The sequence below is a fragment of the Pogoniulus pusillus genome, chromosome 32, assembly GCF_015220805.1.
Source record: "Pogoniulus pusillus isolate bPogPus1 chromosome 32, bPogPus1.pri, whole genome shotgun sequence".
Taxonomy (NCBI): Eukaryota; Metazoa; Chordata; class Aves; order Piciformes; family Lybiidae; genus Pogoniulus; species Pogoniulus pusillus.
In genome coordinates, this window is record NC_087295.1 from 265364 (window position 1) to 285800 (window position 20437).

At 50.6% G+C, this 20437-nt stretch overlaps 2 protein-coding genes across 3 annotated transcripts in view; one reads left to right on the forward strand and one right to left on the reverse strand.

Moving 5' to 3' along the window:
- Positions 1–3458, forward strand: part of DNAJC13 (DnaJ heat shock protein family (Hsp40) member C13) — a 45546-nt gene extending 42088 nt beyond the window's left edge. The window contains 2 exon segments of the mRNA XM_064169904.1: positions 180–279; positions 2627–3458. Of these exon segments, the coding sequence (XP_064025974.1) occupies positions 180–279; positions 2627–2724 (198 nt within the window). The 3' untranslated portion in view covers positions 2725–3458.
- Positions 3459–4078: 620 nt separating this feature from the next.
- ACAD11 (acyl-CoA dehydrogenase family member 11) lies at positions 4079–20363 on the reverse strand. 2 transcript variants are annotated; one of them, XM_064169854.1, is made up of 20 exons: positions 19975–20353; positions 17969–18068; positions 17615–17740; positions 16239–16400; positions 15673–15837; positions 14084–14231; positions 13415–13536; positions 12714–12820; positions 12449–12572; positions 12032–12109; positions 11523–11661; positions 11306–11413; positions 10769–10867; positions 9331–9397; positions 7528–7613; positions 7298–7369; positions 6570–6724; positions 5396–5512; positions 4908–5017; positions 4079–4517 (listed from the first exon to the last, which is right to left on the reverse strand). In XM_064169854.1, exons 1-20 carry the CDS (start codon positions 20109–20111, stop codon positions 4403–4405), a joined length of 2337 nt encoding a protein of 778 aa, XP_064025924.1. In that variant the 5' UTR covers positions 20112–20353; the 3' UTR covers positions 4079–4402. The 2 variants fall into 2 exon arrangements, with proteins under 2 accessions (XP_064025924.1, XP_064025925.1); XM_064169855.1 differs by lacking the exons at positions 4079–4517; positions 4908–5017; positions 5396–5512 and having other exon boundaries at positions 6606–6780; positions 19975–20363.
- Between the last annotated feature and the right edge of the window lie 74 nt (positions 20364–20437).

Sequence of the window (20437 nt, forward strand, 5' to 3'; positions counted from 1 at the left end):
CTCAGATGCAGTGCATGCAGGTGTTAGCAAGTTGCTGACACGTCTCCTTGGAAATGTGTGATCCCACGTTGCAGCCTAAGCTCCTGCCACACTGTTGGAGTCTCTCTTCGGTGTGGTTTTGTTCTGGAAAACAGGCTTGTTGCCCTCAGGCATGACACTGCTCATCTCACATACTGCAGGTGAATGAAATTCTGTCTCATTCCTCTGTCTGGAGTGCCTTCAAGGATCAGAAACATGACTTGTTCATTTCTGAGACACAAACAGCAGGATACCTCACAGGTGAGCAGCCCTTTCCTGCTTGTGCTGAACTGCACTGGAGTGTTGGTTAGCTGTCAGCCTGGGCTCTGAGTGCTGTTTATGCCTAGCACCTAGTGCCTTTGGCCTGACCATTCAGTGCTGTAAAATGCAGTGAGCTTAGCTAACACCAGATAGTTTTGTGCTTGTGAATGCATTTCTCTAGGCAGCTTTTGCTGTCCCTGCTTCTAAAATGCCAGAGCAGTGGAACCTGGGTGCTGACAAGTACCCTGAGGGGATAAAGCAGAGAGGTCACTGGCACTAATGGACAGCAACAGCTTTCCCTGTGTTCTCAGGATCAGTCTGTTCAGCTCCAGCACAGATTGGTATGCAAGGCTTGGGATGAGGACCAAAGTTCTTTCAGAATGCCTTGGGCTGTATTAACTGTGCCACAAGAATTACTCTGGGTTGGCATAGGAGCAGTGGGAATGTTAATAGCTCAGAACACAGAGGTGGGAATGGCCTTCTGCCTGTGCTTGAGCCCTCTGGCACACATTTGGATGTACCTGGGTGAATCTCTGCTGGTGTCACCAAGGTGAACATGGCAGCCCAGGGTGTTGCTGCAGTCCTACAAGCAGTGTGGGAGCACATTCCAGCTGTGTGCACACAGGTGAGAACTGATGTCAGCTTCCTGGTTGGTAACAGCACCTTTTGCAGCACAGCAAATCCAGTGCTGGCCCTTCCTTCGCTTGTCTGCAGCGCTGCAGAGACAGCTCTCCAGTGACACCAGCTGCTGTAATACCACCCAGCACCTGACTGGCACAGACTGAGTGCTTCTCTCTGAAGTGTTGCATGCATTGACATCAGAGCAAACTCCAGAAGCAAAGCATGGTGCAGAGTTCTCATTGCTCAGGAGCCAGCAGCTGAACAAGCAGTTGGTCTGAAAAGCTTACCCTCCCTGCTAAGGTTGTGAGGTCCTTTATGACAAGCCAGTAAGCCAGTACAGGAGCCCTGGCAAAGCTTTTGAGCAGAGCAGATAGAAGGAGCTGTAAATCAGATGGCTACGCAGGCAGGAAGGTTTCTTGCAAGGACTAGCAGGAGCAGATGGTTTATTTTTGAGAGCAGGAGTATTGCACCACCTGGTGCAAATTTCCACGCAGGAAAGAGCTGCTGCCTCAGCTCTGGGGAAAGGCTTTGGTTATTGCCCCATTTATGCCACTTTGGCACAGAACACTGTGTTCAGCTGGCACTGAGTTTTCTTGCTAGCACGTGAAGACTGTAAGTGAGAAATCTGGAGTAAAGGCTAAGAACTGAGCTATACCAGGTGCTGGGGACAGTACAGCAGATGAGCTGCCTGAGGGCTTGTACTGTTTCAACTGCCTCATGTGGACGTGCTTGCAGATGCAGGGTAAAGATGCTGTAGGCTTGCAGAGCACACATGGGAACAAAACAGCCTGATTTTAACCTGCCTTACCTTGTATTCTGCCTTATGTCATGCCTCAAATTGCTTTGCTGTTTGCATTTCCCTCCAAACTTCCCTTGCTTATTTCTCTTCCCTCAGGTGTCTCTTCTCCTTCCCTTCTAACTGGCAGCAGTCCCCTTCACCTGAGAAGTGGGCTTTAGATGTGCTCTGCCAGGCAGCTTGCTAACTTCTGTGTAGCTCCCTAAAGCAGGTAGATACCACCTCGCAGACACTGCTCTTGCCACTTGCTGAGCTCTAGATGCATGCCCCAGACCTATACCAACCGCGTGGGCCACGTGCAGCACCAACACCTGCCCTGCACGCCTGCCCTCTTCAGCAGCCGGGAGCAGGGATCTAACTGCTGCAGTGCCTGGCACTTGCTGGTACTAACTTCTCAAGTGTATTAGGAGCCCTCTGTAGTGGCAGTTCGAGGGACAAGTGAACTCGTGGAGTTGTCACGATAGGGCATGCAGAATTGGGGCTGGCTGTTGGCAGGTGCCACTCATAAGCTGGCTTCTGTCTGAGGCCAGAGCCTGCCTCTTGGTCAGTTTCTTTACCACAGACACTGCTTTGCTCCCTTGCTTGCACTGGCAGTGCAGGAGGGTTTGCAAGGAGACAAGCAGTGCTCTGGCTCCAGGCTCTGGTGTCAGAAAACCCTGGCAGAAGTCAGATGGATGATGCTGGGTTCTCTTGTGACTTACTTGGCACAGCAGAACAAAGTGCTGAGCAAGCCTGGAATGGCCTCCAGAAGGTACTGCATTTCGTGGACTTAACTCCCAGTGTTCCCAGATTCCACAGAACCTCAGTGGAACTCTTGAATGTTCTTGTTCAAGGTGTCTGGTTGCCTTAGGTGGTATCTCTTGAGTGTTACCAGAGGGGAATGAAGCTGTTCAGCTGCTAATCATCACTACTCTCTGTTCTTCTCCAAAGGCCCTGGAGTTGCAGGTTACCTTACTGCAGGGACAGCCTCCTCTGTGATGCCCAGCGTGCCACCCCCAGTAGACAACGAGGTGGGAGACATCAGCTAAGGGCTGGAGCTGCCTGCGTGAGGGCTGAGGCTGTGGCGGTGCCAAGCAGTGGCACTGTCCTCCCGCGCACACAGGGAGCCTGCTGCCTTCCCAGCCCTTCCAGGACAGTGTTGTTCCTTTCCTACGGCCGCCGGTTGCTGTTGTAGGAGAGGGCAGTGGCTGTGGCACTGCACCTCCAAGCACTCTGCGATCAGCTGCAGTGGGTACAGAGGAACTGTTTCTTGCTGAACGTAAGCACATTTTGTTCCTTTCTATTTGTTTACAAGACTGTGAATCAACCTTTCCTAGTTTTTATATTTGCTGAGTTATTAGCATGACTGCAGTTGAGCTACAGTCTAGAGGAACAGGCTAAAATCACCCTGACCTCACCCCCCCTCACTCAAAGGGCATCCCCTCCCCCTCCTTCCCAGCCCCATGAGATCACTCCCACTGAACATGACTTGCAAAGGGTTTGTCCCCCAGCCCTTCACTGCTGTCCTTAATCATTAACCTGACCTGCTGCCAGAGATCAGACAGCATTAGACATTGACCTGTGTAACTGGCTTGACCAAATGGACAGAGCTGCAGCAAAAAGCCTTCTCTGGAGATGTTCTGTAAGGAATTAGTGTACTTGTGAGATGTTCTATACAGCACCCAGTATATAAACCTTTCTAGCCTGTGTATATTATACAGACCCTTCATATGTACAGAAAATTTTAAATAAAGGGAATTAAGAGCCTTGTTAATGAGCTAAAGGTGAGCTTCTTGCTGAGCTGTTCTTTGAGGCTGGGGGAGGGAGGAGAGGGCAGTCACAAACCTCCCTTTGAGCAGGGCCTGGTAGGGCTCCTGAGTGCCTGGGAAAACACTGTGCGGGCTTGGACAGGCTGAAGCAGAGCTCCTGAATCTCCCTGGGCATTGGTGCAGTGCAGAGAGTTTGTATTTAAAATACACTTCAGCCATTGCCCCTCTCAGCACTCTAGGAAGGGATGAGGGTGGAAATGGAGATGTGAACAATTGTTGCATTCCCTTCATCTTTGGTTTAGGTAGAATGAACTAATTACAAGGCAAGAAGCTCCTTTGGGAAAAGGTCCCTGCTCCAGGTGTCTGCAGTGCATGTCCCAGCCTGGCTGGCTTCAGTGGCTTTAGCTGGAGCACTCTTCAGGTGAGCATCCAGCTCAGAGGGTCAAGGACAGGACTGGCTGCTGGTCCTAAAGACTGAGCTGAAAGGAGCACCTTCTCTTTAAATTCCATCACTGTTCATGCTTAAAGTGAAAGCTTGTATCAAGTTGCCCTGAGATGCACTTTTTCTGAGCAAAAAGGCAGTGCCCTAAGCCATTAATTGGCATTTCATCACAAATGAGGAGGTTAGCCTGGCTGGCAATAAATGAAATGAGGTTTTATTGCTTTGCCTGCAATAGAAGACTAAAAGGGCTGTGGCTCAGAGCAAGTAAAGTACTTTAGGCCTGCTAGAAAAGAGATTTTATTTAGTGCTAGAACCCAGACGCTGCTGTTTGTTTGCAGGGCACTCTGCAACCTGAAAAGCAACCCCTGGCCCAGTGGCAGAATTACAAGTGAGGAGAAGGTGCATTGCTTCAAGCTAGGATCAAGGGTTTGAATCCATCCAGTGGCCCCTGGAGACCATTGCTGAGCAGAACCTTGTCTCAGTCTCCCATCCCCTGCAGCTGGCATTCTCCTGCCCCTACATCTTTGCAGTTAGCTGCTTGGCCTGGTCAAGCAGCTCCCACCTGGCAAGGGTAGACAGATGCACTTCGTCCGGCCCATCCGCCAGCCGCAGCGTCCGGATGTAGGCAAACCTGTGCCACAACAGCTGTGTTAGGGGCAGCTTTTCAGCAGGGGAGGGCCCTGTGCCATGTGGCTATGGGCCTCCCTGCAGAGAGGCACAGGGGCTACTGCAGGAAAGCTTCCCAGCAGGGCTAAGGAGCGCAAGCTGGCAGGCAAGCAGCTTGCCTCTCCCTAGTGCCACAAGAGACACAGCTGAGCTGCTGCCAGCAACTCTTGTGGGTCCAGTGCCAGGCTGCCCCTGTGTGGGCTGTGCTCAAGCAATGCAGTTGCATTGCAATTGAATTATTAAAGCAGTTGATGTGGAGCTTCCCTTTGGGACACCTGGGCCATACCAGCACCTGCTGCTGTCAACTCCCCTGAACAGGCCTACTTACACTACAGCTCATTCTGCCTGGACTCACATGAAAGCCAGAGGGAAATCCTGGGAAACACCAGCTCCACCACACACTTGGATTGCAGTGTCAATCACCTTGAGCACGGCCCGAGGCACAACCACTTTGGTCATGGCTACCTGCAGTTGGAAGAGAACTTGCATTTGTTAGGAGCAGTGCACACATTTATCTGGCAGCTCTTGCAGTGGCTGGGAGGAGAGCTCTGCCTGAGGTAAAGCTGCTTCCAGTCGCCCAGATCCCTCTTGCTGTGCTGAGACTGGTGAGCAACACTTGAACTTGTTTAATTTTAAAGCACTTTAGCAGGCTGGGCTCAGCTTTTAACTGCCTTTGCAGTCTCCTGACAACAAAAAGCTCACCTTAACACTATTTTCAGGAGGAAGTTGTGCTCTGTGCTTGGCAGGATAACCTTTGGCAAGATGGTCTAGTTTGTCTGACCTAGGTGAATGCACAGGTATTGTGTTCCCCATGCCTTGGCCTAAAGCTCGAACACAAGTTACCTGTTTCCTTGCTTTCCTGTTGCCCAAGGTGTCGATCTTGCTGGCTGTGTGCAGGGTGAGCAGTCGAGCCTGGTCAATACTGAGGCGGCATTCAGCAATCCAGTGGGCAACCACCTCCTGCAGCAGCCCAAGCCAACATGCAGACAGTCAGTGAATGCCTCTGGCTCTGTCTGGGTCTACCTGCCCTGCTCCTCCCCTTGTATGTGTTCAGCCCCTCTAAGACTCTTGTGCAAGTTAAAGCTACACACTGCATCTACTCTAAAAGCATTTAAAAGAAAAAAACCTGTGGCTGGCAGAAAGCCAACAGCAGTTGTCTCCCTGGCAGGAAAGAGGGCACAGGGGAAAACACACCTCCTGCTTCCGGCAGAGTTTTGTTCCTGGTCAGGCCTGCTCACCCTGTTCCTGAAGCCCTTCAAACTCTGCTGCCAGGACTCAAACCCTCTCTCTAACAGGCACCAGTCTACAGCAGCTGGGCAAGGGACTGGTGCTGTTTGACATCCAGGCAGGCAGAGCCGCATGGTGGTGCCTGCTGCAGCTGCCTCCCACTGCTGATCAATGAGTAGCTCCCCTGATCTAAATGCAGTTACAGCCCTAGCAGCCCTCCGTTCCCTCTGGCTCTGTACAAACAAATTTCCATGACTCTAATGCAGTTTCCCCTTTCCACCACCTTGTTTCCAAGTCATCCTGCTGTGTGCTGGACAAGCCCCACTGCTAGGTGCTGATGGCCCCTATAAAAAGGGGACAGTCACCATTTTATTGTGCTAGAAAGCTCTCTTTCACACAACAACCAGCATTTCAGTTCTGGATCAAGCCCACGTGGCCTTGCTCTGCACTCCGGTCAAGTATTTGTCTTTACTTTTGAGAAGTAAGTCCAAAGTTTAGTCAAATTTAGACCTATCACTGTCTCCAGCACTGATGAACAGAGGTGTGCAGGAGCCAAATCTGAAAGGCAGAGAAGCATACGATGCCCACCCAACCAGCTGCCTGCCAGAACTGCCCAGCTAGAGAAAAACCCAGGGTGCAAAACTGCATCAAATGCAGCAACAGAGCAGAAAGCACTGCCAGGAGCGAACCCCAGTGACAAAAGGGCAGCCTCACACTGGCTGCCACGTGAGGCATGTTGACTGGCAGCTCTGCCAGGGTTCTGCGTGGGCTGCCGCAGGGTAGTGCTCACATGCTGGTACAGCTTCTTCCCAAACGTGTCTCTCTGCGCCGCACGCTGGCACAGGAGCTGCAGGGCGGCTTCGGCTGCGCCAAGGGCCCTCATGCAGTGGTGGATGCGGCCTGGCCCCAGCCGACCTTGGGCTATCTCAAATCCTCTGCCCTCACCTGGTTGGAAAGACAAACAGGCACAGGTGGACTCCATGCTTCTCCCTTGACAGGACCTGCAGCTCCAAGCATCATGGCACAGAGTCAGGAGCAAGCTTCTTACACTAAGTTTACTCCTTGGAGTTGGTGCTTATTTACTCCAAGAGATCCCTCCTGACAGACTGTTAGTGTGTTTTGTGCTTCAGTGTTACCAACAGAGGAGGTTTCAGAGAGGGTTTCTTACTTTAAATGTTAATATTACACTCAAGAGATCTGTCCATGAAATTTGGTATAAGAACATGGGGACAACCTTGAGGGGCCCAGGCCCAAGACAGAAAGCTTCCAGCAAATGACAATAGCAAAGAGGCAAAAGAAGCCATCAGGGTGAGGGAAGAGGAGCACAGCTCCCCCTGCAAGAGGCCACAGCTCTGGCCTGCTCATTCTTTCATTAATAACTCTCAGTTCTGGTCACTTTGCAAGCATCCATACTCAGGTGGCCATGGACCACAGCAGAAGGCTATGAGAACACAAACCACCAGCTCCTAAAGCTTGGTTCCCTGCTCAATGCATGCAGAGGAATTGAGCAGAACTCACCCAGGATGATGTTGGAGACAGGCACCCGCACGTCACTGAAGTGTATCTCAAAGTGTCCCCCGTGGATTTCATCTACAGCAACAGAAACCTCACAGCAGCAGGGTCAAACCAAGCCCTCAGTTCCTGCCCTGTCTCCACCCATGCTGCTTGGTGATGCATTTCATGCAGTGTTTCAGGCATTACTGCAGCTTGGCACAGCAGGCAAACACAGGAGAACTGCTGTCACCTACCCAGGTAGCCAAACACCGAGAGGGGTCTGATCAGCCTCAGCCCTGGCGTGTCCATGGGAACAATAATCATGCTGTGCTGCTTGTACCTGAGCAAGGTAAGAAGCACAAGTCTGGATTAGCTTTGAGAGTCCTTTCTGTCTCCTCCCTCTACTTCTCTGTCCTCATTCTAGTACTTGCCACACAGCCACTGCTGAGAATCGCCTCCACTGACTGCAGCCATTCTGCCTCATGCAGCGTGGCACATGAGCCTCAGCGCTCCTTGAGGCATGGAAGGGTTTGGGTTGGAAAGGTCCTCCAAAGGCCTAAATCTGCTCTGCTCTCATTTCAAACCATTGCCCTTGTCCTGCCCCTGCAGGCCTTTGTAAACAAGTCCCTCTGTAGCCTTCTTGTAACCCCTTCAGGTACAGGCAGGGTGCTGTTAGGTCTCCTGGAGCCTAATCTTTTCCAGGCTGAACCACCCCAGCTCCCCAAGCATGTCTTTGTAGCAGAGCTGCTCCAGCTGCCCTAGTAGTTTTCATAGCCCTCCCCTAGACCCTCTCCATCAACTCCATGTCCTTCCTCTGTTGAGGGCTCCAGAGCTGGACATAGCCCTGCAGGTGAGGTCTCAGCAGAGCAGAGGAGCAGGATGCCCTTTCTCTCTCTCTCTGCTGCCTCACTGAACCACCAGGCAACAAGCCAAAACGTACCACTGGCATCTAAAGCACCATCATCAAAACTACTTCTGTCCCTTCTGCACCACCTAGTCCACTTCCCCCTCCCACCCTTTCCTTGTTCTCTAAACGTGTTTATCAGCACCACGTTGGCTTGCCTACAGGTCAGGAAAAACATCCCCATATTTCACTCCCTTCAGGAGCTTGAAGGGCAGTTATCAGTCGGGCTGAACTGGAGACGACATTCCAGATCCCCGGGGTCAGTCTCCAGCGCAGTATCACATCGTCCTCTCCTGACCTGTTAGCTTCCAAGAGCTCAAGAGATGACACTGTCTGCACAGATGCTGGACAAACCTTCGTGTGTGCTGTTAGCAAGTTACTGTTCCCTTCTCAATTGAACAGAAGAAGAAGAGATCTTCTCAGTGGAATCTGGGCTACAATCCAGCCTGGAACCAAATGCTCCAGGTCTTTTGCCTTACTAGCTATGCCCCTTCAGTGGAAGCAGCCAGGAAGCACTGTGTTCAGCACCTGCACAAGTTTCAGTGTGGGAAGGAGCGAGGCAAGGGCAGCATTCCATCTGCTGATGAGAGATGTGCAGTGCCCTCTGCTCACACAGCTTCGCATCACAAGCAGCCTTCTAGGCCTGCAGGCAACTTTGGAATCAACTGAGCAAGTAACTGCAGGTCTCTGGCCTGCCACTTGGACTCATTCTGCTCAGGGGAGCTATGGGGTTATTAACATTGAAGCAAACAACTCCTCCTCTTGGTAGAGGCTTTATGTGCTACACCTGTGAAACCAGCAGAGCCAGGATAGCCCTTGGTTGAACAACTGATGCAGACTATAACTAACCTGACCAAACTAAAGGTAGTGAACCCCCCCAGGCTGATTATCCAGCTGCAGACTAGAGCAGTGCCATGGGGAGGGGGAAGCACAGGAATGTGAGCTGGTTACAGTGAAGAAGACAGGAGGCCTCAAGCACTAGAGCTGGCAGCACAACAGCAGCTTGCCCAGCGACAGGCACAGGTTTAAAACTGCTCTGTGATTCATCACAGCTGATAAGGCACTCAGCTGTGCTTCAGGCAACTGTTAGCAAGCAGTGACTCCTCCAAGAGACAAGCTCTGCATAACTCTTGGATGTCCCAGGAATCCTTACCTGGATGCTGAGGAGTCTGTGGTTCTGCCCATCACAATTGCAACTTTGCAGTTTGGGTTCCCAGCACCTTGAAAAAGCCACAGACACAAGAAGAGTTTTCAGTATGAAGATTTCCAATCACGTGTCGCAGCAGTAAATCCTGCTCCCTCCTTCAGTGTTGTGGCAGCAATGGTAGGCAGCCTCCTGTGTTTATACCCCGAGTAATCAGACAAATCTCACTGCTTAACACCTAAAGGGAGATGACTTGCTTCCAGGGAAGGCAACAAAGAAAAACAGGATCCAGCTCCACCATCTATCCCAATGAGAAGAGGAGAGAGGATCTGAAGTGGAGACTAATTCCTCCTGTCCATCACAGCTCAGTGAAGAGCACAGTACAAAGACTGTTCAAGGTGTGAGATGCTGTTGTTGCAAAACTAGAGCTCCATGAACCACAACGACTGGAGGACCTGGGTGGGGAGGAAATGCTGGCAACATTCTACACTGATTATGCATATCAGAGTTCATCAGAGCAGCAGTTTTCCAGGAGTTTCTGAAAGCATTTCAGGTAGTGACAGGACTGGGGGGAACGGAGCAAAGCTGGAGGTGGGTGGATACAGGCTGGACATGAGGACAAAGTTCTTCACCATGAGAGTGGTGAGAGCCTGGAATGGGTTGCCCAGAGAGGTGGTCGAGGCCCCATGCCTGGAGATGTTTAAGGCCAGAGTGGATGAGGCTGTGGGCAGGCTGATCTAGGGTAGGGTGTCCCTGTCCATGGCAGGGGGGTTGGAACTAGGTGATCGTTGTGGTCCCTTCCAGCCCTGACTGATTCTATGATTTCAAGTATTAGGTTTCAAAACGAAAGAAGTAGTATAGCAGGATACTGGCCCTGCCTGCAGACATCCCACGGGCTCTGGTGAAACCTCTCATCTCCTGCCTATGGAAGTCAATCAGGATCTCCCTTCAGACACTGCTTCCAGTGACACAATTGTGGGTAGGAAGAAAAAGCTCCAAAATGACAGACAAGAAACACCAGTAGTGCAAGCAAGACACAGGTCTCTCTCTGCTTACAGAACTTCTGCCCAGTGTTCTGAGAAAGACTAGAGCCTGAGCAGATGAGGCGGTGGTGCCTGACAGACCTGCAGATGCACCATAAGCCTCATAAGCTTATGTTTAAAGTAAGTTACCCCACAGAAGGGGACAACTTCAAGCAACAATAGTAGCATTCATTCTGTAAATAAAGCAGAGGTGGAAGACAGGGCCCAAACCCATTCAAGCCTTGCCCTTTGCTTTGTAGAACAAAAGCTCAGCTCAGCTCTTTCCATTGTTTGCATTCTATTGCTTCTACTCAGGAAGATTCAGTTTTCCACCTCAGAACCGAAACTTAAATATCTGGGATTTATGAGCTCTCAGAAAGAGCTGTATAGACTTCATCATTCTCGTTCAGGGCTTCCACACTCACCACTGCTCCACCACTTCTTGCCGTTGATCACGTAAGTGTCTCCGTCGCGCTCGATGCTGCACTGCATATTGGTGGCGTCGCTTGAAGCCACATCGGGCTCTGTGTTAAAGAACAAACACCACAAACACTCAAACCACTGCATTAAGCACACAGGTAGTGCCACTCCCACAAGTGCTGGGTTCTAGCCCCACTCCACTGACACTGCACGCAGAGGGAACATCGAGGGAAGACATGAAGCAAGTGACAGTGTTTTGCGTGGTACTGCCGGTTTCTGCCTTAAGCCCTCCACCACACTGCAGACACACACAGCTTTAGACAGAGCAGTCTTGCTGCTGTCCACCCCCGTGACAAGAAGTGCAAGCTCTGCCGTAAGCTGTTGGTTGGTACAGCACAATCTATTGTAGTAAGTAGTACTTAGTGTAAGCCCCAGGGAAGGGCAGCAAGGGTGCTTCACCTTGTGTTCACTCTGCACTTCCTGCATGTGCCACGAGAAATCTCTGACAGATGCCTTGAACTTTCTGCTGGAGAACAAATTACCTGTCATGCAGAAGCAAGAACTAATCTTCCCTTCTAGGAGAGGCTCCAGCCACTTCTTCTTTTGCTCGTCAGTGCCATACATGTGCAGGACCTCCATGTTTCCTGTGTCTGTAAGAAATCAGCAGCATCTTTACTCCAAGCCAGACAACTCATAAGGCCAAAGATGCCCAACTTCTAAATACTCTCAGTTCTGTAGTTACGAGTCAGAGTTGCTAACCTGGTGCCTGGCAGTTGAAAACCTCAGGAGCAAAGAAGCACTTCCCAGTCTCCTCAGCTATTAGTGCATAGTCAAGCTGGCTGAGACCACTGACATCCGGGAGAAAAAGGTTCCACAGACCTTCTGCTCTGGCCATTTCCTGTGGAAAGCATCAGAGAGAAGTATTAGCAAAACCTTTTCGACAAAAGAAACCACTGAATTCTGCCTTGCTGCCTTTTCCTCCCTCCTGCCTAGCATCCCACCTACCATACCTGATGCCTTTTCTCCAGCAGTTGCCTTCGCTAGGTGCAGCCTTTGACAAAGGTCAGGCACGACCCTTACAACTCACTTTTGGTTTTTCCCTCTCTTGTATCCCTCACCTCCTTTTGCACACTTCCCCCTTCCTTTTCTTTCACCCTGTCTTTCCATGCAGAGTACACTCTCCGGCAGAGCAGGCCAAACGGTCTTACACTGTACCAGTGCCTGTTTCTTTTACTGCTGGACTGTTACAAGTATTTACAGTGCCATACCTTCAGTCTCTCAAGCAGCAGTGGTTTCTTCCATTTTTCCTCTGCATTTCCACACCCAGCATAGTATTCTATTATTTCCTTAGAGAAACAAGCAAACAGATGCTGTTGAAATGAAGAAGACATGTAACACACCAGCAAGAGTGTGTTGTCTTTTCCAGCCCTAGACCCCCAATAAGCTCAGGTTTTTATTTAGTTGGCCACATTAGAAAATGAAACATGTAACTGGAAATCCAAACTGCAAGCTCTTCATTTTGCAAGACTTTAATTGCATCATGGAGATGACCCCAGTGGGTACCTTATTCATACAAGGGAATTACTTGGGGTAGTCTAAAGTACGCAATGACAATGGTAAAAGGCCAAAGTTTTCCAATGACACAAGTAACTCTCACTCATAAATAGGTCTGCAGCACCTTTTACCTTCTCAGCTGGATATATGTGCTCCTTCATGAACTGCTTGACTTTCAGCAACATTTCCTGGCCTCTTCTGCTTTGATGGAACAGCTCTCTAGAGATGCTGTGATGTGTGTTGCTGCAAAGTGACCTAGAGGAGAACATTCAAGGCTGTAACAAAACCAGATACTCCCTCATAAAAAGGTGACCTGCCTTGTCAAGGCATTTAAATAACTGAAGACACTGTAAAAGCTCTGGTTTGCCTTTGACCAGTAATTTAGACCACTCTTACCTTTTTGAGAGCTCTAAACCTCTCTCTGCCAAAGGCTTCACCACCTTAGCAAACGCATGACTGCTCTCTGCAGAAGCATTCCCAAGGAGGTATCTAGCATATACACCCTGCAACCGAGAGAAAGGCATTTCTGGTAGAATCAAGGACTTAAAGTTGTGTCTTCAGAGGACTGGTGAATTTCTGGCATGAAAGTAACACTTAAATACTCATTCTGAAAATCGAAATAGCACCTGAATTTTAATGAGTTTGGTCCATTACTGACAAAACGGAGATGTTCCATGCACAGGAGAAAACCAACAGCATCTTACCTATTGTGCTCTCTGCTTTCATGCGAGTGCAGGAACTGAAGAGACATTTGATTCTCTGTGATACCAGATTTAAACTAGCCAGGGAGTACAAAAAAGGCAACAACAAAATTGCCTGCACAGTGGAAAATAAGCAAGACCCCACACATCCACATTCTCTTTGGTTTTGCCCTGCTACCCTGAGCAGCTGGCTGTGTCTAACACGACGTGCTCCATACAGCAGGAGCTCTTGCATGGTTACTGGCCAGAAGAATCCAAGGTAGTGCTTCTACAGGAACCAGCTGGAATGGAATGGTCCTGGGTACTCTAAACTGTTGTGCAGATTTTGAACCCGTCTTCCCAACTCCAAATGCTCCTAACAAGCAGGTGACATTTCAGCAGATGGGAGAGTATTACCTGAGATATTGCTGCCAACTTGAAGTAAGACAAAGCAAGGAAAAAATGGAAGTTGTCCAAAGCAGTGCTGATCCCCCGGCAGCGGCAGTACACGGACACCAGCTCTTCAAAGGAGGGCGTCTCTGCAAAGCCAACAGAGCCTCTTACGGTACTCAGCATCTGCCCTGTTCCTCCCACTCCATTCTTCAAACATGCCCACAACTTTTCAGCCACATGAGATACTCCACTTCCATCATAAACCCCATGACTTATCATGCCTATACCTAAACAAAACAGGAGCTGTCAGAATTCCAAGTAAGCACAGCACTTCCCAACATTCCTCAACTCCACTCCAGCCAGGAAATTGATTTCACCATGGCATGGGGGCTTTGGGTTTATTGAAAAAACAGAAAATGATAAAGTTACATTTCCATTTGCTTCCATGATCTCCAAGAAAGGTTCAACAGCTCTTACAGGAGCAGCATACTGCAGCTAAGCCACAGCTTGTTCAGCCTGCACTGCCTCAGGAGTCCCTGTCAGCCACTTCCTACAGTGAAGACAGCTATGGCAAAGTTCTTCCCAAGTGTAAAACAATGTGCTTGTTAAAACCTCTATTATTACTCAGAAAGGTAACATATCAAATGGAAATCAAGCCTGGAACTCGTTCCAACAGGAAGATTAGTTTCATACCTATGGTGTCTTTGAAACCCATGAGAGTTCCTTGACCCAAGTGCCTAATAGCTGGAGGCCAGAAGTAGAAGAGAGTGGCATAGGCTAAATCTGCCAAGGGATGGCCAGTAGTTGAAAGCTCCCAGTCCAGGACTGCCAGAACACGAGCCTTAAATAGAAATAAAAGCTTCATGGGAATACTGGAAGATAAATTCCCTCCACTCACAAAGGCACAACCCACTTAGCATCCAGCAGCTTTATTTGGTTCCTGTGTTTCAAAACGCAGGCTGTACCCATCCTCAAAAGCAGCTCCCCTTGCTGCTGTGTCAGGGTTTGCAAGCCTCACTGTTTGCATAGCAGCAGCAAACCAGGCACTATGCCAGACAAAGCCTGCTTGACATTCTATGTTTTTGAGTGGCTCTTCCTGTCAAACTTCTAAACTCTTCTGGTCAAAATATGGTTGAATTAAAACATCCCACAGAGCAGTGGTACTGGCAGATGGAGCTTTGTTTCCAGTGCTGCTGCACAATTTCTTTGCAAATCCCCAGACCACACACCACAATACTAATCCATCACATTATGCACAGATGAGGAAATTCAAGTTCTAAAGCAGGACAACCAACCACTGCCCAGACAGAAATGTGAGCCTGTCACAAGCATCCCTGCAACAGTGTCTTCATCTGGATGTGCTGAGACACCCCCAGAAGATTGCTCTGTTGAATTCTTACAATCCAGCTGGCCTGGGGACAACCCTTCCAGCCTAGTCAGAAGTCATGGGCACAGAAGAGTGTGCAGAAGTCTTTTCTACAGGATAGTTCCTGCATATACAGGAACAGACTCTATAAATTAATATTTCCTGTGTAGACTTTGGGCAATTCCTTCAACTGCTTCAGAACAGCTGAGAGAGCCCCTGAGACTGCCAGGCTTTGCTCAGGGAGTCAAACTGTCAAGCCTACAGTGTTCATCAGCTGATCTATGTGCAGCAGGATTGGGATCTGTTGCTTTGCTATGAAGCGGGCATTGCAGAGTCTTTGTCACAACACAGAATGGAAGCAAATAATGCAATTGAAGCTGTGTCCATGGACAGGCAACACTTTTTTTTCCCCCACAAACTCAAAAAAAAAAGCCTTCCTTTTCCCTAAAGATGAAGGAGGAACTTTCAGGTTCTCTCATCTCCATACCTAGCAGGTTTTTTCCCCCTTCCACAACTATGACATACTGTGCATTCTCAGCATCTGTGCCACGACAGCTGAAGTCATACCACAGCTTTCAACTCAGATCAGATGCTCACTCAGCTTAGTGAGGTAAGCCTTTAGTATCTCAAGTAACACTGAATTCAACAGGATTAATGCATATGAAATGTTTTGTTCCTCAACTTTGTGGTAGGGACTAATGAATGCATGGAACTACTAGCACCTGCAATGAAGTCCAGGTCTGTGTTAGATACCTAAACACCACAGAGAGCACAGAGAAGAGCTAAGTTCTCTGCTGTTCCTTTCAAGGATGTATCATGCACTCCAATACCCACATGAGTGTACCATTATGTGGCAGGAGTACACACCAAAAAAGAGAACCAAAAACCACTAAACAGGCACAGGTGTTTCAGCTACCTCTGTTGGATGGAAGATGATGTTGTCTATTCTGAAGTCCCCATGAATCAGGTTTTCTTCATTATCATCAGATGGCAAGTTGTTTGCTAGCCACTCAGCCAGCTCGTTCATGGCAGGAATGTCTGTCTGAGCAGCTGCCTCATACTGTCTTTTCCATGTTGATACCTAAGGAAATGTAAACACTCCAGTGGCTTTTCCAGCTGATTCACAAGGTTCTCAAGAGCACAACGTTCTGAAGCACACAAAGCTTTCAGGCTTTGACTCTTACCATGTTACCTGTAGATTCAGTCAGTTCAGTACCTTTGCAAACGTGAGATCAAAAGATGCATAAAAGACTGCCTCTGTTTCCTATTACAGTCCCATCTACATAGCCCAAAGCTAATACTGCTACAATTCCCTGGGCACAGCATTACAGAATATCTGAGTGCAGCAGTAACTCTGTTCTGCATACAGATAACTGAAGTTAAGGTGCTTTGGTTACTTTTATGAGTCATTAGCAATCCAGCTTGCACATCAAACAACCCTCAAAGATGCAATGAAATAAAGAATTTTTTGAAGAGCTGTACCTGCCTTCTGCAGTATCCTGGTCCTCTACCATATCCTTGGAGCCCCAGAGACTGTAAATCAAAGGAGTGCAGCAAGGCCAAAGTTTCTATCATTGCAATGTACAAAGCCGAGCGCTCTGCTGTGCCTACTTCAGGCAGTGACAAGTCTCGGAAGATGCGACCCTGTAAACACCACAGATGTTGGTGGGATGCAGGCACCAGGTGCAGAGAAGTACAGCTATGCATGTCAGGAACAAAAGCAAATGCAGGGAGCAAAGCTCTCCGTGGAGTCAAAACTTCCCTCCTCAATTACTTCACTTCTTGCTCAGCACAGATGAAGGACTCAGAGTAACCCTCAGATCATTAGTACCCACCTATCTATTGGGAGGTAAACAAAACAACAGATGCATCCAGCAGATGAAAGCTTGAGTTAACAGCACACAGTCCAGGTACCTTTGAGCCCAAAAGTACCAGCAATGAAAATAATAAAAATCAATGAAGACCTTTGGCAAACAATTCAAAGAAATTCACTTGTGTTCTCTCTAAAAGCAGTTTCATACATTTAGAAGGCAAGTGTGGTTTGCCATCTTCTCCTTCAGTTATGACCCTTTTCCAGCCAGTTAACAGGCTGGGAAAGACAAGGCAGCCTCTTCACCCCTTTAAGTGCTTCAGCTGCACCGGTTCATACAATGGCTCTGTTCTCTTTACACAGCTAAGCATCCTGTGTCTAGCCCGTGCCTGAACCATAGGAGCTGCTCTGGCAGCCAGCAACCCCTCCCCAGCAGAGAAGGAAAGGAAGAGAAGACCCACGAGTTAAAATGGCATAGATTTAATGAAACAGCCAAAGCAATACCCAAGCCAGCAGAACATACACACAGTAATACTGCACCTAGCCAGGTACAGCAGTCTCCGTCCTCAGCAAACCTCCTCCTATCTACTGAGCACCCCATGGCTGCCTTAGGATTCTGTCCCAGCAACACCAGCACACAGGAACAGAACACTTCTGCACAACAAATCTAGAGATCAGGCTCTGCCATTGTGGAACAGTTAACCCAAACCTCCAGGAACTGGTCCACAAAGGCTCACGTCTCTAATGGCCCAGTGAAGCTGATGATACAGTAGGAGGCAAAGGAAGGGAAGAGGCCCAAATTCAAACATGAAACAGCAGCCTTTGAATCCAAACCTAACAGAAACAGTCTCAACCTGGCTACAGCAGCCTAAGGACCACAGACGGGGCTATGCCACGTCCTGTCTGAAACTAGTGCTTGAGCTGGAGCCTTGCTTTTCCAGAAAAGGTGATCAGTAAATGTCGGACAAGCTCTAACAGAAAGGTTTTCAACAATAAAAAGCAGCTTGTAGTAGGGAAAAGAAAGAACCTCTGGCAGTGGAGCACCAACCTGCACATGCTGCATGACATAAAACTCTGTTCCAATGACAGAAACGTCATTGCAGTACAACAGGGGCTCAGGCACTGGAAACCCAGCAGCAAACAAGGCCTTCTGCACACGATATTCTCTGTCCACCTGAAGAGAGCACAGAAACCTAGGCTCAGGGAGCAGACCCCAGACATACATGAGTACAGCAGATGACCCTCTTGCAGGTTTGATTATCTACATAACACAGAAAACTGGAAGTGATCCAGCAACTCACTGCATTTCTGGCCACCTTCACCAATGTGCTGCACCACCATGCACAGCATTCAGCCACCTGCAACCCTAAGGGGCTGGAGCTCAACAGAGAACATTACTCACCTTGTGAGCTCTAGGCAGAAGGGGGCCATGGGGCTTCTTTCTGAGCACGTAAGCTTGCTCACCCTTCTGAAGGTAAAAGGTCGGGTTGGACTGGCCAGAGCTACAAAAAGAAAAATGACAACTGCTTATTTAATTCAAACACTTGCAGCTTCTACAGAAGCGATGTAAAAGGCACTGTGACTTGGCCTGGCCAAAGTGGCACAAGACAACAGAGAGGGCCAAGAGCTGGTAGGCTTTTTTCAAGTACAAGATGCAAGTGGTACAAAACCGGAAGCTGAAGGTTCTATTCTTATGTATCTTATGAAAGTCATCTTCTTCCACTGCAGACAGATCAGACACTCAGCTTGCTCTCCTGTGCAACGAGAATCTCATCCTCTCTGCTCCTCTAAAGAGGCATCATTCATGTTCTCAAGGTATGCAGCAGATGCAAACTCTAAAGCTTTCCAGTTTGGAGGAAATGAAACAGAGCAGAATTCACACCAGCCTGTAACTGTGTTCGTCCTTAAATACAGAGAAAGCTCCCCCAGTAACTGATAAATTCTAGTACCGAGTCCCACTGTATCCTACCCTGACCATCACAGGCACTGACTATGAAAATCAAAGTCAGGAGAACTTTTGCCCTCATGCTCCCAACACTTCCCTTTCCCCTGAGGCATCTGAGGCATAGTCTGTAATAGAGTCTAACAAGTGTGCTGTACAAACTCTGCCTGGCACGGCAGAGATTTACACCAGCTGAAGCCTTGAAGCACAACTGCAAAACAGGTAAAGTAGTAGAAGCATAAATACAGGCAATATTTTAGCAGCTTTTATTCTTGTCTCCGCAGTTGAAGTAGACACAGGATTGAGTGCAGCTAAGAGTTCAATGGATGGTTTATATTTGCATCAGAAGACAGAGAAAAGTGGTTCCTTTCAGATAGCTGCAGCCAGAGCAGATGCCATTCTTACCAAGGAATTCATCCATGGTTTTAGAAAGACTGCTAACCACTCACTCGCTAATGAAAGTCAGAGAGCCACGCTGCTGATCTGCCGATGCAAATAAACTGACGTGCTGCGCAGCACAAGGGCTCTGCGGCCGGGGGGCAGCCCCTCGCTGCCCACTGCTTCGCTCCGGGGGCAGCCGTGGCAGCCTCAGCACAGCGTCGCCCTGCTCGCAGATTTGCTTGTGTGGCAGCACATATGTGCTTCTGAATGCTATTTGCTATGCAATGAAAGATCAGACAAACTAAGCTCTATGAGCAGGCAGTAAAAACTGCAGCAGCATACTCGGGCAGAGTGCACCACGGCAGGCCAGCTGCGTGCGGCGCGCAGGCCTGCCCAGCACCGGCCTGCCCAGCACCGGCGCGCCCAGCACCGGCCTGCCCAGCACCGGCCTGCCCAGCACCGGCCTGCCCAGCACCGGCGCGCCCAGCACCGGCGCGCCCAGCACCGGCCTGCCCAGCACCGGCCTGCCCAGCACCGGCCTGCCCAGCACCGGCGCGCCCAGCACCGGCCTGCCCAGCACCGGCCTGCCCAGCACCGGCCTGCCCAGCACCGGCGCGCCCAGCACCGGCCTGCCCAGCACCGGCGCGCCCAGCACCGGCCTGCCCAGCACCGGCCTGCCCAGCACCGGCGCGCCCAGCACCGGCCTGCCCAGCACCGGCGCGCCCAGCACCGGCCTGCCCAGCACCGGCGCGCCCAGCACCGGCGCGCCCAGCACCGGCCTGCCCGCGGACAGAGACGGGCAGGCAGACAAGCGCAGGCGCAGGGCATGCCTGTGCCACAGGTCACCGGCACCTCTGACTTCATCTGCTCCCTCGGAGGCCGCTGCCTGCCGTCAGGGCCCTAAATTCGGCCATCACTGCCACTGGGCACCAGCAGAGCCGCTCCGCTCCTCAGCCGACAGAGGCACCCTTCGCGCCCTCGCTGTGGCGCTGCGCCTCCGGAAGCCGCCCAGACCACAGCCGCCGCGGAGGCAGCCGCGGGCCCCTCAGGGCAGCCTGGAAGCAGGAGAGCAGCCCGCCCTTTACCTGTACTGCCTGACAGCCAGGGCCGCTGCGGGCTGCCGAGGGAAGCCGGGCAGCCGGCTGCACAGGTACCGCTCCAAGCTGCCCTGGTCGAAGCGGTGCTGCGATCGCACCTCGCTAGTACCCGGCTCGGCCGACATCTTACTGTCGCCGCCCCGCGCCAGCAGCGCAGGGCACACACCGCCCGCGGCGCCGTACGCTACTGGCGGAGCGCTCTGCTCGCCCCGCCAGGTGTCGCCACGGCAACCGCAGCGGCCGCGGTCCTGCAAGGAAAGAGGTCCCCGGCGCCGGCCCAGCACGGCTCTGGAACCGGGACCTTCTCCCGAAGGAAAGCGCCTCCCGGCAGCGCCCCGGCAGACGCCTGCTGTCAGCCGTCCCAGCGCCAGCTGTGCCCGCCGCCGGAGCGCCCGCGCAGAGGGGAACGCTCGGCGCGGGTCGGGGCGGGCCGGGGCCGGGGCCGGCGCTG